General features: G+C 69.3%; 2 protein-coding genes across 2 annotated transcripts in view; one reads left to right on the plus strand and one right to left on the minus strand.

Moving 5' to 3' along the window:
* Positions 1-222: 222 nt before the first annotated feature.
* Positions 223-8,464, plus strand: ISCA2 (iron-sulfur cluster assembly 2). Its single transcript, XM_029058714.1, is given in 6 exon segments — positions 223-252; positions 1,402-1,521; positions 3,316-3,495; positions 6,303-6,418; positions 8,137-8,176; positions 8,178-8,464. Coding segments are annotated over 6 exon segments (621 nt in total). The 3' UTR covers positions 8,313-8,464.
* Positions 8,465-11,453: 2,989 nt separating this feature from the next.
* Positions 11,454-16,440, minus strand: part of LTBP2 (latent transforming growth factor beta binding protein 2) — a 46,929-nt gene continuing 41,942 nt past the window's right edge. The window contains 10 exon segments of the mRNA XM_039913552.1: positions 11,454-11,606; positions 11,608-11,621; positions 13,076-13,348; positions 13,665-13,886; positions 13,976-14,148; positions 14,238-14,367; positions 15,214-15,342; positions 16,049-16,132; positions 16,228-16,278; positions 16,281-16,349. Of these exon segments, the coding sequence (XP_039769486.1) occupies positions 11,469-11,606; positions 11,608-11,621; positions 13,076-13,348; positions 13,665-13,886; positions 13,976-14,148; positions 14,238-14,367; positions 15,214-15,342; positions 16,049-16,132; positions 16,228-16,278; positions 16,281-16,349 (1,283 nt within the window). The 3' untranslated portion in view covers positions 11,454-11,468.

Genomic DNA, 16,440 nt, shown 5'->3' on the forward strand with positions numbered 1-16,440 from the left:
CTTCTCGTATTTACTGAGCGCTCACTGGGTTCAGAGCACTGTGCTAAGCGCTTGGAATGGACAGGGGGTCAACAGAGGGAGACCATCCCTGCCTCTTCATTCAAGAGTATTTATTGAGCGCCGACTGTCATTCCTTCAGTAGTATTTATCGAGCGCGCGAATGGGGCGTGTTCAAGGAGGAGCCTGGGCGTGGTCACGTGGGCGGAGGGGCGTGAACGGGGCATGCTCAATGAGAAGTGCGGGCGGAGTCACGTGGGCCGAGGGGCGTGGCCAAGGGGGGTGGCTTGGCCAATGAGGAGCAGGGACGTAGTCACGTGAGCAGAGGGCGTGACTAAGGGAGGGAAGGGGCGTGGTCACGTGGGGCCAAGGGCGGGATTAAGGGCGGGAGGGGGCGTGAATGGGGCGTGCTTAATGAAGAGCAGGGCGCGGTGACATGGGTGGAGGGGCGCGGCCAATGAGGAGAAGGGGCGTAGTCACGTGGGGCGGAGGGCGGGACGAAGGGCGGGAAGGGGCGGGAACGGAGCGTGTTTAATGAGGAGCGGGGCGTGGCGACGTGTGGAGGGGCGTGGCCAATGAGGGACAGGGGGCGTAGTCACGTGATCTGAGGGCGTGACTAAGGGCGGGAAGGGGTCGTGGTGACGTGAGGCGGAGGGGCGTGGCCAACGAGGAGCAGGAGCCTGGTCACGGGAGCGGAGGGCGTGATTTAGGGCGGGAAGGGGGCGTGGCGACGTGAGGAGGGGCGTGGCCAATAGGGGCCGGGGGCGTGGTCACGTGAGCCGAGGGCGTGGCTAAGGGCGGGAAGGGGCGTGGCCAACGAGGAGCAGGGGCCTGGTCACGGGAGCGGAGGGCGTGATTTAGGGCGGGAAGGGGGCGTGGCGACGTGGGGAGGGGCGTGGCCAATAAGGGCCGGGGGCGTGGTCACGTGATCTGAGGGCGTGACTAAGGGCGGGAAGGGGGCGCGGTGACGTGAGGCGGAGGGGCGTGGCCAACGAGGAGCAGAAGCCTGGTCACGGGAGCGGAGGGCGTGATTTAGGGCGGGAAGGGGGCGCGGCGACGTGGGGAGGGGCGTGGCCAACGAGGGACAGGGGGCGTGGTCACGTGATCGGAGGGCGTGGCCAACGAGGAGCAGGGGCCTGGTCACGGGAGCGGAGGGCGTGATTTAGGGCGGGAAGGGGGCGTGGCGACGTGAGGAGGGGCGTGGCCAATAGGGGGCCGGGGGCGTGGTCACGTGAGCCGAGGGCGTGGCTAAGGGCGGGAAGGGGCGTGGCCCACGAGGAGCAGGGGCCTGGTCACGGGAGCGGAGGGCGTGATTTAGGGCGGGAAGGGGGCGTGGCGACGTGGGGAGGGGCGTGGCCAATAAGGGCCGGGGGCGTGGTCACGTGATCTGAGGGCCTGACTAAGGGCGGGAGCGGGGCGTGGTCACGTGGGACGGAGGGGCGGGTCCTCGCGGCGCAAGATGGCGGCGGCGGCCTCGTCCCTGGGCGCCATGTTGGGGTCCCGAGTCTCCCTGCTGGGCGGCAGGTACCGGGGTCCCCCGGGGGCGGAGGGCGGCCCCGCCTCACCCCCGACCTTCTGGGAGCTGTGCGAAGCGTTGGGGGCCCCGGGGGGGGAGGGGGCCTCACGGGGCTTCCTCCTAAGTGCAGTCGCACTTACTGAGCGCCTACTGGGTGCAGAGCGCTGTGCTAAGCGCTGGGAAGGTCCAGTTTGGGCAGCAGAGACCTATCCCTGCCTCATAACGGGCTCCCAAACAGCAAAACAAGATCAAAGAAGTAGTCAGGAGTAGATATCATCGGGATAAATAATAATGTTGGGATTTGTTAGGCGCTTACTAGGTGCAGAGCGCCGTGCTAAGCGCTTGGATGGGACAGTTCGGGCCACAGAATTGATCCCTGCCCCATAACGGGCTCGCAAACAACAAAACCAAACCAAAGAGGTAGCCCGGCAGATGTATCGTCAGGATAAATAATAATGTTGGGATTTGTTAGGCGCTTACTAGGTGCAGAGCGCTGTGCTAAGCGCTTGGATGGGACAGTTCGGGCAGCGGAGACCATCCCTGCCCCATAACGGGCCCCCAAACAACAAAACAAAACCAAAGAGGTAGCCCGGCGGAGATATCATCAGGATAAATAATAATGTTGGGATTTGTTAGGCGCTTACTAGGTGCAGAGCGCTGTGCTAAGCGCTTGGATGGGACAGTTCGGGCAGCGGAGACGATCCCTGCCCCATAACGGGCTCCCAAAGGGGCAGACGGGCAACAAAACAAAACCAAAGAAGTAGTCAGGCGTAGATATCATCGGGATAAATAAGAATGTTGGGATTTGTTAGGCGCTTACTAGGTACAGAGCGCCGTGCTAAGCGCTTGGATGGGACAGTTCGGGCAGCGGAGACCATCCCTGCCCCATAACGGGCTCCCAAACAACAAAACGAAACCAAAGGAGTAGTCAGACGTTGATATCATCAGGATAAGTAATAATGTCGGTATTTGTTAAGCGCTCACTATGCGCAGAGCGCTGTGCTAAGTGCTGGGGGAGATCCAGGGTCAGCAGGTTGCCCTTCGGGAGGCCCACGGTCTTCATCCCCATTTTACAGGTGAGGGAACTGAGGCCCAGAGAAGTGAAGTGACTCGCCCACGGTCACCCAGCTGACAAGGGGCAGAGGCGGGATTCGAACCCACGACCTCCGACTCCCAAGCCCGGGCTCTTTCCGCTGAGCCACGCTAGTGTAGCGTATCGTTACGTTGACGGTAACGGTAATCCGTGAGGCGCTTAGGACGTGCCAGGCACGGTTCTGAGCGCCGGAGGAGATACAAGGTCATCAGGGTGGGGGCCCACGGTTTTTCATCCCCGTTTCACAGATGAGGGAACTGAGGCCCGGAGAAGTGACGTGATGCAGCTAAGTGGCGGGGCGGGGATTAGAACCCACGGCCTCGGACGGCCGAGCCCGGTCTGTTTACCCCCCCGGCGCTTAGAACAGTGCTCTGCGCATAGTAAGCCGCTTAAGAAACACCAACGTTACCCTGATGGGCTTGGGAGTCAGAGGTCACGGGTTCGAATGCCGGCTCCACCACCTGTCAGCCGGGTGACTTGGGGCGGGCGCTTGACCCCTCCGGGCCTCAGCGACCTCATCTGTCAGATGGGGACGGAGACCGTGAGCCCACGTGGGACCACCCGGTGACCCCGTGCCTCCCCCAGCGCTTAGGACGGCGCTCCGCGCGTCGGGAGCGCTTAACAGGTAGCAGCATCATCCTGATCCTCGCTCCGCCACCGGGCAGCCGGGCGACGTGGGGCGAGTCGCTTCCCTCCCATGACCCCGTAGGTCCCCCGGCGCTCCGCCCATAGTGAGCGCTCAAGCAGATGCCGCCGCGGGTGTCCTCGGCAGGTGGGCCCTTCCTCCCCGAGGCCGGCCGGGGTGCTGACCCGGTGGTGGACGTCGTCGTCGCCGCCGCCGCCGCCGGGCCCCGGCGAGGAGGTCCGCCTCAGCGACGGCTGTGTCAAGGTGAGGCGTTCCCTCGTTCGGTCGTATTTATTGAGCGCCCACTACGTGCCGGGGCACCGGACCGAGCGCCTGGGACGAACGAGCCCACAGGGACGGTCCCTGCCCTCCGACGGGCCCCCGGGCCGAGCGGGGGAGACGGGCGGGCGAGGACGACGGCGATGGAGAGAGTCGAGGGGAAGGACGTCTCGGAAGAACCGTGGCGGCTGAACGGAATCGAGGCGACGGGCGTCTCGTTAACGAGTAAACGGGGGGGGGGGGGGGGGGCGAAAATACATACGGTCCAGCGGACGAACGCGGTGCCGAGGGGAGAGGGGGAGGAGCGGAGGGAGATGGGGGGGGGGAGAGAGGTACCCGGTAATAATAACGATGTTGGTATTAAGCGCTGACTACGCGCAGAGCACTGTTCTAAGCGCCCGGGGGGGAGACACGGGAATCGGGTGGTCCCACGCGGGGCTCTCGGTCTTTGATCCCCATTTTACAGGTGAGGGAGCGAGGCCCAGAGAAGTGAAGGGACTTGTCATTACGGCATTTGTTAAGCGCTACGCGCGGCGCACCGCTCTAAGCGCCGGGGGAGACGCGGGGTCAGCGGGTCGTCCCACGCGAGGCTCGCGGTTAATCCCCGTTTTACAGACGAGGTCACCGAGGCACAGAGGAAGGGAGGTGACTCGCCCACGGGCACGCAGCTGACGAGCGGCAGAGCGGGGATTCGAACCCGTGACCCCCCCCCCCCCGACTCCGAAGCCCGCGATGGTTCCGCGTATGCCGAGCGCTTGCGGGGGGGGGGCGGAGCGGGCGGAGCTTGGGTTCTGATCCCGGCTCCGCCGCCCGTCCGCCGCGTGGCCCTGGGCAAGCGATTCGCCTCTCTGGGCCTCAGGGGCCTCGTCTGTGCGACGGGGATCGAGACCGTGAGACCGCGCCCATCCCGACGGGCCCGTGTCCGCCCCGGCGCTTAGTAGAGTGCCTGGCGCACCGGAAGCGCTCAACGAGGACCGTTGGTAGTACACGAAAGCGATGAAACTGCCCCGTTCTCCCGCCCACGGCAGTCCAGGTGGCGCTTAGAAATACGACTGACGTCAGAAGGACCTGGGTTCCCATCTTGTCTGCTGCGTTTCCAGGCGCAAGCACTAACGATGATAACGTCGCTGTCCGTTAAGCGCTTACTATGTGCCGAGCACTGTTCGGAGCTCCGGGGTGGACGCGGGAATCGGGTCGTCCCACGCGGGGCTCACGGTCTTCCTCCCCATTTGGGCAGACGAGGGAACTGAGGCCCCGAGAGGTGAAGTGACCCGCCCGCGTGGCACGGGCCGCCGGGTGGCCGAGCCGGGATTCGAACCCGTGACCCCGGACTCCAAAGCCCGGCTCTTTCCGCCGAGCCGGGCCGCCCCTCTGCGCCTCGGTTCCCTCGACTGTAAAACGGGGATCGGGCACCCGCTTCCCCCGCCTGCCCAGACTGTCCCCACGGGGGACGGGTGCGTGCGCCCGATTAACGAGTCGCTTCACCTCTCTGGGCCTCAGCGGCCTCATCTGTAAAATGGGGAGTGAAAGAGTGAGCCCCACGGGGGGACAACCCCATGACCCTGCGTCTACCCCGGCGGCGCCTGGCACACGGCAAGCGCCCGACAGAAATACTAATGATGATGATGATGACGTCGGTATCCGTTAGGCGGCTTACTGTGTGCCGAGCACTGTTCTAAGCGCCGGGGGAGGTACGGGGGCATCGGGTTGTCCCACGTGAGGCTCGCAGGTGGTTAACAAAGAGCGGGGAGCAATTGTGGCGCCTCCCCCGGCGCCCGACGTCTAGTAAGGGTTCACGTACCCAAAAAGGAGAGTTCAAGGTGGACGTGGCGGGTGCGGAGCCGCCCCCCGCCTGCCTGGGGGTTAGGGACCCACCGTCTTCACACCTCCGCCCTGTGGGCCTCTCCCCCTCCCTTCACCATCTTATTAAAATCCCAACCTCCGCGAGGCCTTCCCTAACCTTTTTCCCCTCCTCCCGTCCCCCGCCCGGGTCCGCCGTGCCCTTCGACCCCGTCCGCTCGAAGGATTCGACGGCCGCCGCGTTCTCGGCGCCCCAGACTTCTGTCGTCTCCCGAATTTACTTACGATGACGTCCGTCTCCTCCCCCCCCCCCCCCGCCATACTCCCCGTGGACCGGGAATGGGGTCTGCCGACTCATTTGGACGTTATTTTCCCCAGCGTTCGATGCCGGTAAGCGCTCGGTAGGTACCGTCGATAGAGCTTTTCTTTTTGCCCAAACGGTCTCTGCGAAGCGCTCACCAAGCGCCAGGTGGTCAAGGTTGGACTCGGCCCCCGTCCCACGGCCGGGGGGCTCGCGGTCTTGACCCTCGTTTTTACGGAGGAGGTCACCGAGGGCCCGGAGGAGGGAGGCGGCCCGCCCGAGGTCCCGCGGCGGACGGCGACGCCCGGGCGCTACCCGCCGGGCCGCGCTGCCTCCGGAGAGTGGACGCCCGAAACTCCCTCCCTCTGCTCTACCCCTTCCCCTCCCCCACAGCACTCGGTAGATTTGTATATATTATCTATTCCTTTATTGACGCCGCCGTGAGGTGTGTAGAGCCCTGATCGGCGTCGACGCCTCGGATGCGTTCTGCCGGCCGTCTCCCCCCTCTCGGCGTGTGAGCCCGTCGTCGGGCGGGGGGTCGTCTCTATCCGTTGCCCGGCTGTACCTTCCAGGCGCCCTGCGGAGAGTCGGCGCTCCAAAAAGACGCCCCCGGGGAGCGAGTGAACGTCCCGAGCCGGGCCGGAGGCGATTCCCGAGGGCCGGCGGCCATCCTGGGACCTGTGTGTTGCAGAGGCTGCTGGAGATTACGGAAGGGTCCCGGTTCCTCAGGCTCCAGGTGGAGGGAGGAGGCTGTTCGGGATTCCAGTACAGATTCTCCCTGGATACCGTCCTCAATCCCGACGACAGGTAGGAAAGCGGGAAGGGGAGAGTCTCCTGGGGGAGACGGGTCGTGGCGCCGACAGCCGGGCGCGGACCCTCCCCGCCTAAGGAGTCGGGGGACCCGGGTGACGGTGATGATGGTCGTCGTCCACCTGGCGTGCCGGGCGCTTACTCTGGGCCAGGCACCGGGCCGCTGCCCGGGCAGAGTCGACCCGTCGAGGTCGGACACCGTCCCCGCTCGCGCGGGGCTTGCGGTTTCGATGGCTCGATCGGGCGGCGGCCCTTACCGTCCGCGCGGAGCGCTGTCCTGAGCGCCTGGGAGGAGCACGCCGCGACGGTAGCCGCAGACGCTTTCCCTGCCCGAGACGTGCCTGCCGTATGGAGCGGGGGAGGCGGGCGTGGATATGAATCGGTCATTTCTAAGCTAGGTCTCATCAAGTCAGATGGGGAACGGGAATCGAACCTCCACTGTACGGGTGAGGGAAGGTTTGCCGTGGGGCCCGGGGCAAGTCCCTGGGATCGTGCAGATGAGGAAACTGAGGGCCCAGAGAGGTCAAGCGGCTGGCCCGGGTCCCACAGCCGACACGGGGAGCGGCGCGAGCCCGGGCTCGGGAGTCGGAGGTCGTGGGTGCTCGTCCGGCTCCGCCGCCTCTCAGCCTTGGGACTTGGGGCGAGTCACTTCGACTTCCCTGGGCCTCGGTGACCTCCCCGGGAAAAATGGGGATCGAGACTGTCAGCCCCAAGTGAGGCATCCAGTAACCTTGGATCTCTCCCAGCGCTTGGCACATAGGAAGCGCTTGAACCGAGCGTTAGTAGTATTCAGCGGGGGAGCCGGGATTAGACCCCGTGACCTTCCGACTCCCGGGCCCGTGCCCTGCGCGCCAGACCCTGCCGCCTCTCTGACCGTCCTAAGCGCTTGGTGAGGGTGCCCGGCGCGACGGAATTAGCGGGCAACGCCCCCGCCCGAGTCCAGAGAGGGAGACGGACGTTCATCTCAATAAGCAATCCGTAGTCTACGATTTAAAGATGTACGTAGCGAACGGCCGTGGGGCGAATATCGGATGTCCGGTGCTTTGGGACGGTGCTGGGCACAGAGTAAACACTCCAGACCCGCCCCAGTTATCAGTACTGTTAACGGAAGCGGGATAGCGAAGCGGACAGAGCAGCGGGCTGGGAGGCGGGAGGTCGCGGGTCCCGATTCCGGCTCCGCCACCTGTCTGCCGGCGGACCTTGGGCGAGCCACTTCACTCCCGTGCCTCAGTCACCCCATCTGTAAATGGGGAGGGAGACCGGGAGCCCCACGTGGGGCGGGGCTCGGACCCGCCCCGGCGCTTAGGGGACAGTCCACGGCACGTGGTAAGCGCGGGACGGGCGCCGTGATTATCGTGGGTCATTACGGACGGCGTCGTGCGGCGGGAAGAGGTACCGGATGAGGGGAGCGAAGGCACAGGGAAACGTCAGAGGCCCCAAACCCAGTCAGGGGTAGAAGCGGGCCGTCTCCTTCCCGCGCCTCGGTCTTCGCCGACCCGCCGCCGTCCCCGGCGAGGGCGACCGCGCGGCCCCCCCCCGCCCCAACCCCTCGGGGAGCGGGGCGGGAGCGACCCCCGCGGGCCCGTCGTCGGCGGGAGGGGAGGGGTGTCCGGGCCGGGGGGGGGCGGGGGGGGGGGGCGCGAGGGCGGCGGGGAGGGAGGACGGGGGTCCGGCCAGGAGGCGGCTAACCCAGGCCGTCCGCTGTGTCTCCGCAGGGTGTTTGAGCGGGGCGGAGCCCGGGTTTGTGTGGACAGCCGACAGCCTGGCCTTCGTCAAGGGCGCCGTGGTGGATTTCAGCCGGGAGCTCATTCGCAGCTCCTTCCAGGTGGTCGACAACCCCCAGGCCGAGCAGGGCTGCTCCTGCGGGACCTCCTTTTCCGTCAAGCTCTGACGGAAACGCCAGGAACCCGAGGGCGCGGGCCCGCGCGCTCCCTCTCGCCCCTCTCTCGCGTGGTCCTCGCGCCCTCGCCGCCCATTCGCTCCCCCCTCTTAGACGACGCGCTGTCTCGCCGGTTCTCTCTCGCGCTCCGCACCCCCCCCCCCCCCCCAACTCGCCATTTCCCCGGAGCGGGCGCCCGCCCCGGCCGGTCTCCCGTTCCGCCGGCTTCTCCCGGAGGGATCCGGAGTCCAGGACCCCGCCACCTCAGACCCCTCCTCCCCGGCCAGAGCTCGCCGAGGGATCGGCGGGGGCCGGGAGGGGAGAGGCTCCACGCTCGGTCCCGAGGGAGGTGGTCTAGCAGCTGTGCGTGTACGTACGTGTATTACGGCTGGATAAATGTTTATTTTTTTAATCCTCTCGGTCACTCGGGCCTTCCTTGCCGGCCGGGGTCGCTCACCGCCACGGGTGGGGTGCGCCAAATGGGGATAAGGGCCGTCGAGCTCCTTGCGGGCGGGCGACGTGTCGGTTGGATTGTCCCCTGGACTCCTCCAAGCGCTTAGTGCGGCGCTCCTCACACCTGAGGGACACACTGAGGGACTAGGACCGATGGATCACGGGGGCCACCGGGGAGGGGCCCCCCTCCTCCGGGAAAGGGTTTCGAACCGATCGGACGACGGCGGCGACGATCGTACGCTCCCGCACGCAGGTCAGCCGCTCCACAGATGACGATTCGTCGAGGAGGTCGCCGTGAGGAAAGCCGAGTGGGCCGGCCGGGTTGTAGAGGAGGACAAGTGAGGCGACGTGGGTGGGAGGGGACCGAGCCCGGTGCCTTCGGGCCCCTTGCTGAGGAGTTAATCTTTATCGACGTAATGTTTGTCCCTCTCGTCCTGGAAGCTCTTGGCGGGCGGGGAACGTGCCCTGCCGTATTGTTCGTACGGTCACGTCGTACTCTCCCAGGCGCTAGTCCGGCGCCCTTGCACGCAGGTGCTCGGTCGATCCGATCGACCGATTTAAGAGTGCCTGGCGCCTAGTCGGCGCGTCGCCAGCATCCGTTACGCTTCGAAGTCTCTGCCGGATGCGGAGCTGGGCGGGCGTGGGGAGACGCGGAGCCAGAAAACCTGGGTTCAGAAAGGCGACGCAGGCCGGGGAGAGAAGCGGGGATCGGAAGGGGAGAGGCCGGAGATTTTGCCCTCGGTCCGGCTCCACCCTGCCCTGTGCCCCGGGGGCCTTCGGTCCCTCCCCGGTTTTGCGAATTGCCCGCTGTGTGCCGGAGACCGACCAGAGGAAGGAGGAGACGGAGGGTCCGCTTACAGGCGAGCGCGTCCACGTCAGGCACAGAGGAGGGAAGCGGAGCAAAGCTCTCAGATAGCGGAGGCGGAGGGAGGGATCGGTGGACGGGGCCGCGAAGCCGAAAGCCGTCACCCGTCGAAATGGGGAGTCTGACCTCCCCCCCCCCCCCCCCCCCGGAAGAGAAATCCCCGCTGCCGCCCTGTCATCCGCTCCAGCCTAGTAATTCTCCGTGACGACGACGACCGCGGCATCTAAGCACTCGCCATGCGCCAGGCACTAGTCTAGGCGCCGCGGGGACGGGGGACGAGGTAACGGGGCCGTCCCACGGGCGGCTCACAGTCCTTCGTCCCCGTTCTACAGACGAGGCGACCGTTCCCCTATTTATTTTGTTAATGAATTGTACATCGCCTCGATTCTGTTCAGTCGCCATCGTTTCTACGGGACGTCCTTCCCCCCGACTCTGTCTGTCGCCGTCGTTCTCGTCCGTCCGTCTCCCCCGATCGGACCGTGAGCCCGTCGGACGGCGGGGACCGTCTCGATCTGTCGCCGACTGGTTCGTCCCGAGCGCTCGCTACGGTGCTGCGCACGTAGTGAGCGCTCAGTAAATACGAGTGAATGAATGAATGAGGCCCAGAGAGGCGAAGCGGCCTGCCCAGGGTCCCGCAGCGGACGAGTGGCGGGGCGCCGGGATTAGAACCACGACCTCTGACTCCCCGGCCGCGGGGGCGGTCGAGCGCCCGCCGTGGGCCGAGCACCGTTCTGAGCGCTGGGGGCGGATACGAGGTCGTCCCACGTAGGGCTCACGGCCTCCATCCCCATCTTACGGATGGGGTCGCCGAGGCGCCGAGAAGGTGAGCGACCTGCCCGAGGCCGTAATGACGTTGACGGAGTGCTCACCGTGCGCGGAGCCCCGGACGAACGCCGGGAGAGACTCCACGGGGGGGAATCGGACACGGTCCCCGTCCCCGGGGGGCTCCGTCGTCAGGGGGTCCGTCGCTAGGATCCGTCGGGCGTTGACCGGCGCCGAGCGCGTAGCGGGCGCTTGGGGGAGAGTACAGCGTAACGCGGTCGGTCGGCGTGTTCCCCGCCCACGGCGAGCTCTTCTCGGCAGAGTTTTGGCCGGTGGTAGCGGCCGACTGCCGGGATCCCCGAGTATAAATTCGGCCTTTCCCAGACGTCCTAATCTTCTCCGCTTCCCGTGCGATCGAGTCCAAGGTCCCTGGGCTCTCCTTGGCCCTCGGGTATTTGCTCTCCCCACGTAAGAAAGCTCGTTTCTTTCCGCCCCCCCCCCCCCCCCCCGCCCGGGGAAGGTGGGATTTTGTTAGTCAACGGCCCTCTGGCCTTCGAGAAACCCGTTGGGGCCCACCCCGGGGCGCCGGCCCTCCCGGCCCCGGACGGAAACACGCCGGACGCCGCGGGCCAGAAAATAGACCATTTTATTAACACGTCCGAACCCGTCTTCCCGGAGGGGGGGGGGCGCGAGCGGCCGGATCCTCCGGAAAGCCGGACCCCCCCCCCCCCCCGAGAGCCCCCCGGCGCCCCACCGCACCCGACGGCGGCGCTCAGCCGGGGGGCCCGGTGCCCGGTCGTGGCGGCGGGGTCCGGAGGACGCCGGAGGGTGACGGGTCAAGCCCTCCCGACCCCCCAGGACGGCCCCGGGGGGGCGGCGGGAGCGGCCCGCGCCCGGGCCTCCCTCGGGGGTCCGGGCCGTTCCGGGAGGCGGGCGGCGGGACCCCCCCCGCGGGTCCCTCCGCAGGCCCGCCCCGGGTGACCGAAGCGGCAAGGGGCGGCTGCCGGCGCTGGGGTAAGCCGGGCGAGCGGAGGCGAGGAGGCGGCGGCGGAAGGCGGGGCGGCCCCCCCGGGGGGCCGGCCCGGCCCCTACTTGTGCCGCGGGAGGCAGCGGGCGGGGGCCGCGGCGGGCACGTACCCGGGCGGGCAGCGGCAGCGGAAGGAGCCGTCCGTGTTCTCGCAGAGGCCGGGGGCGCACGGGTCCGCGGCGGGCGGGGCGCCGCTCTCCGCACTCGTTCACGTCTGCGAGACGAGACCGGAGGCGCCGGTCAGCCCGGCGGCCCGAAGCGGCTCCCCGGACCCCGTGGTCCGCGGCGGGAGGGGGCGGGGCCCCACCGGCGTGGAGGCGGGCCGGCCCGAAGCCCGGCGCCTCCGGGCAGCCCCGGCCCGTCCGACGACGAGGCCTTCGATTCCCCAGGTCTGGGCTGGGCGGGCGGGCTGGGTTGACCAGTCGCGAGGGTCGAGCACCGTGCTGAGCGCCGGGGTGGACGTGGTACGGGCCCGTCGGACCCAATCCCCGCCCCGGGGGTGGCGGGGAGAACGGGCGTCTCATCCCCCTTCAGGAAACCCAGGCCCCGAGAGGGTGAACGGTACGGTCACGCGGAACCCGAGTCTCCTGCCTCCCGGCCCTGTGGCCTCCCCCCTAGAGGAGGGGCTCTCGGGGGCGTCCATTTCAGTAGGGGCCGGGGAGGAGCCTCGTCGCCCACGACACGTCCCTCCCGTCGGGCTCGGTTTGCGGGGGCCCGGCCCGAGGAGCGGAACTCGGGAACGCCCGAACCCGGGGAGTGGGTCGGTTGTGCCGGTTCCGGGGGCTCCCCACTTGGGGAGTCGGCGGCGGACGGCTCCCCGGGTCCCCTCTCCGGCTCCGCGTCACCCGCCGCCTTCCAGACATCTCTCTCTCGACGTCCCGCCGTCACCTCGAACTCAGCACGTCCGAAACGGAGCTAGCTCCTCGTCTTCCCGCCCCTCACCCCGTCCTTCCCCGATTCTCTCATCGCTGCAGACGACACCCCCGTCCTTCCCGTCTCGCCAGCCCACGGCGGCGCGCGCCACCCTCACCTCTCTCATTCGACCCACGCGTCCCGTCCGCCGCTCGGTCCCCTCGGTTGGATCTTCACGGCTTGGCTAAGATCCACCCTCTCCCCTCCATCCGAACGGCAAACCCCGTTGATCCAAGCACCTCTCCTCTCCTGCCTCCTCCTCCTTCCCCTCTGTCTCCCCTCTGGACCGCAAGCCGCTCGTACCGACTGTCTCAGGCCCTCCCGGGGCGCTCGGCCCAAGCGCTCCGCACGCAGTGAGCGCTCTGTAGATGCGGACGGATCGATCTACCCGGCCAGTCGCTTCTCTTCCTCTGGGCCTCGTTCCCCCGTTGACGGGATGGGGGTTCAAATCCTTTTTCTCCCCCGGCTTCGCCTCTGAGCCCCACGGGGGGGGGGGGGCCCGATGAGGTCCTCTCCGCCCCGGTGCTCGCTCCGTGCTCGGCACGGGGGAGGCGCTTATCGTTCCCCCCCTCTAGACGGGGAGCCCGCTGTCCGGGCGGGGATCGTCTCTAGCTGTCGCCCAACTGTGGCGCTCGGCGCGGCGCCCGGGGAGCGCCCGGTAGATGCGATCGACGAGTGAACCGGGCCCGGCGGGGAGGGTGGCCCCGTTCCCCGGGGGGCGGGGGGGGTGCCCGGGGCCGGGGGGGCTCCGCTCACCCACGCAGGCCAGCAGGGCGGTGTCCAGCCGGTAGCCCTCGGAGCAGTCGCAGGTGTAGCCCTCCGGCACGCGGACGCAGCGGCCGTTCTCGCAGCCGTTGAGGACGCCGCACTCCTCGGCCCGCGGCCCCTCCAAGCCGCCGCGGACCCCGGCGGGGCTGGGGGGCGAGACGGGCGGGGCGGCCCGGTCGGCCTCGACCCGGCGCTCGCCCCCCCCCGGTCCCTCCGGCCGCTCCTCCCGCCCGACCCCGCCCGGCACCGGCGCTGCCCTCGCTTGGGAAATCGGACTCTCCCGAGGGCTCGGTCCGGCGTGCCGCGCGCGAGGAGCGTTCGACTGCGACCGACCCCGGTCCCTTCCTCTCGCCGAGAGGTGTTGCTCGCCCGTGGACCTTTCCCCGCTCCCGGCTAGCCCGGGCCCCCTCCCCCGGCTCCCGAGCCCCGTGCGGCGCCCCGGCCCCGGGAGGCGATCCTCCGACCCCGACGGCGAGCGGGAAGCCTCCCGCCGGGGAGACCCGGGCCCGGAAGGCGCCCCCCGCCCCCCCGGCCTCTCCGGCCCGCCCGAACCCAAGCCGCCACGGCCGCCACCGACCTGGCCGCCCGGGCACGAAGCGGGGCGGGAGCCCCGGGGGCCGGAACGGAGGCGGCGGTCCGGCCCCGGCGTGGCCGTCGGCGTCCCCGGCTCCGGGGCCCGGGCGGTTGTCCGAGGGGCCCCCGTAGTTCGGGTCGACGGGTCCGGGGGCGGGGTCGTAACCCCGCCGGTGGGCGACGTCAGCCCCGGCCCTGCCCTCGTGGCACAGCCGGGCGAAGACCTCTGCGGGCCGCGGGGAGGGGAGCCGTGGGTTCCCGGGCCCGGCCGGGCCCTCCGCCCCCGCCCGGTCCCCCCCCGGCCCCCGGCCTCACCGGAGGTGGCGGGGGGGCAGAGGGAGCACTGCTGGCTCCAGGCCTCGCCCCCCTGGCAGCAGCACTCGGTGTAGGTGGTGCGTCTCTCCCCCGCCGGCAGCCGGCAGGCGTAGTCGGTGACACCGTGCCAGCAGACGTCCACGTGGACGTCCGGGTCCGAGTGGTCCTCTGGGCTCCCGCCGGACGGAGACGGGGCCCGGTCAGCCCCCGCGAGGCGCCCGGCCGCCCCCCCCCCCCCCCCGCGGCCCCCGCGGCCCCCTACCCCGCGGCGCGTCGACGCAGCGCCTCTGGCCGGAGTCGAGACGAGCGGGGGCTGCAGAAGCAGTGGAAGGAGCCCGCCGTGTTCACGCACTCGCCGCCCTCGCAGGCCGAGTCCCGGCACTCGTCGTGATCTGCGGAGGGGGAGTCGGAGGGGCCCCGCCGGCACCGCGCGAGGGGGGTCCGGGGCCGGGCGGGCCCCTTCTCGACGGTATCCGTCAGGCGCCTACTAAGTGCCGGGCGCGTAGATGCGACCTGACGGGGTCGGGCTCCGGCCCGTGAGACGGACGAGGCGACCGGGCCCGGGGAACGGCGGCGATACTGACGACGGCGTGGGTAGAAGCGCTTACCGTGGGCCAGGCCCCGGTCGGAGCGCTGGGGTAGACGCGGGGCGATCGGGCTGTCCCACCTGGGGCTCACGGTCTTGGCCCCCGTTTTCCCAGAGGAGGGACCCGAGGCCCAGAGAAGGGAAGGGACTCGCCCCGGGTCCCCCAGCGGACGGGTGGCGGAGGCGGGATTAGAATCCGCGTGGTCCCACTCCCCGGCCCGGGCTCTTCCCGCTGAGCCACGCCGCACTTGCCCAAGGTCACGGAGCGGACCGGTGGCAGAGCCGGGATTAGAACCCGGGTCCTCCTGCCCACCTCCTTCCGGTGGGGGACCCTTTTTCTCAATCGCGTCTCAAACACCGCCGTAGGCGTCGCGGCGGATTAACGGGGTCGGACCCGGACCGCGAGCCCCCGCGCCGCAGGAGGCCCGAGGCCCAGAGAGGTGAAGCGACCTACCCGGGGTCACAGCCGGCACTTAGAACCCAGGACCTCTGACTCCCGGGCGCCCGGCCTCTTTCCCCGAGGCCCCGCTGCTTCTCTCGACGTGCCCTCCCCCGACCCCGGGCCCGCGGGAGGCGTCTCCCCTCCCACCGAGAGCGGTGGCCCACCCCCCCCCCGGCCCGCCCGGCCCCGTCGGGGGCCGCCCGTCCTTACCCACGCACTCCAGGTGGGAGGCGTTGTTGCGATAGCCGGGGTGGCAGAGACAGGTGTACCCGGGCACCGTGTTGAAGCACCGACCGGCCCGGCAGAGCCCGAGGCCAAATATCACGCACTCGTCCGCGTCTGCCGGGGAGCGAGCCGGGGTGGGGGGTCAGCCGGGGGCGGGAGGGTCCGCTGGCCGGACTAGTGACCGCGGTGTTGGGTGAGCGCGCGCTGGGGGCCGGGCACCGTCCTAAGCGGTCTTCGGGTCGGACCCGGTCCCCGTCCCACGCGGGGCCCCCGGTCGCCGCCCCCGTTGTACGGAGGAGGGAACCGAGGGCCGGAGGGGGCGAGGCGACCCGCCCGAGGTGGCACAGCGGACGAGCGGAGGAGCCGGGACGAGGACCCGGGTCCTTCCGACTCCCGGGCCCGCCGGGCCACGCCGCTTCTCCTCGATCCCGCGTCCCACGGGTTGGGCCCCGTTTCAGTGCGGAGGGGGAGACGGAGAGACGGACACCCATCCCCCTGCCCCCGGTCAAGCGGAGAGGTAGGAGGGAACGCTCGGTAAGTAGCGACAGGTCTCGTCAGGCGCTCGCTATGGGCCGAGCACCGCTCTGAACGCCGGGGCGGGTTCGAGTCGGGCCGGACGCGGTCCCCGTCCCGCCGGGAGCTCACACCCGTCATCCCCACTGTACGGGTGAGGCCCGGAGAAGTGACCGACGACGACGACGACGACCGTCACGGTATCGGCTGAGCGCTTTACCACGGGCCGGGCGCCGTGCTCGGCGCCCGGAGTCACCGCTACCGGAGAGGGGAGGAAGGGGAGGAGGGCGGGGTTGGGGGAGGTTACCGATGTAGGTGGCGTGTCCAAAGACCCAGGCGCCCTCGGTGGGGACGTAGCCCTTCCCGCCGGGGCAGGTCTCGCCGAACTGGGCTGAGCGGGGAGGGAGGCGGGAGGTCGGGAGGGCTCCGGCCGGCGGCGTCCCGTCCCCCCCCCCCGCCCCGTCCGGGCCCACGGCGGACACCTACCCGAGTCCGGGAGCGGGCAGGGCTCGCAGGCGTGCCCCCAGCTGGCGCCCGAGTGCAGCAGCACTCTTCCCGCGTGGCGTTCTGGCTCAGGAGCCCGGCGCAGCCCCGGTCAGAATAACACCCTTGGCGCTCGGGCCCCGGGAGGGCGCGCCCTCCGCCGCCTCGGGTTCCCTGAGGGGAGGAGCGGCAGGGCCCCCGCGCCCGTCGGTCCTC

Source organism: Ornithorhynchus anatinus, chromosome 1, assembly GCF_004115215.2.
Source record: "Ornithorhynchus anatinus isolate Pmale09 chromosome 1, mOrnAna1.pri.v4, whole genome shotgun sequence".
Taxonomy (NCBI): domain Eukaryota; kingdom Metazoa; phylum Chordata; class Mammalia; order Monotremata; family Ornithorhynchidae; genus Ornithorhynchus; species Ornithorhynchus anatinus.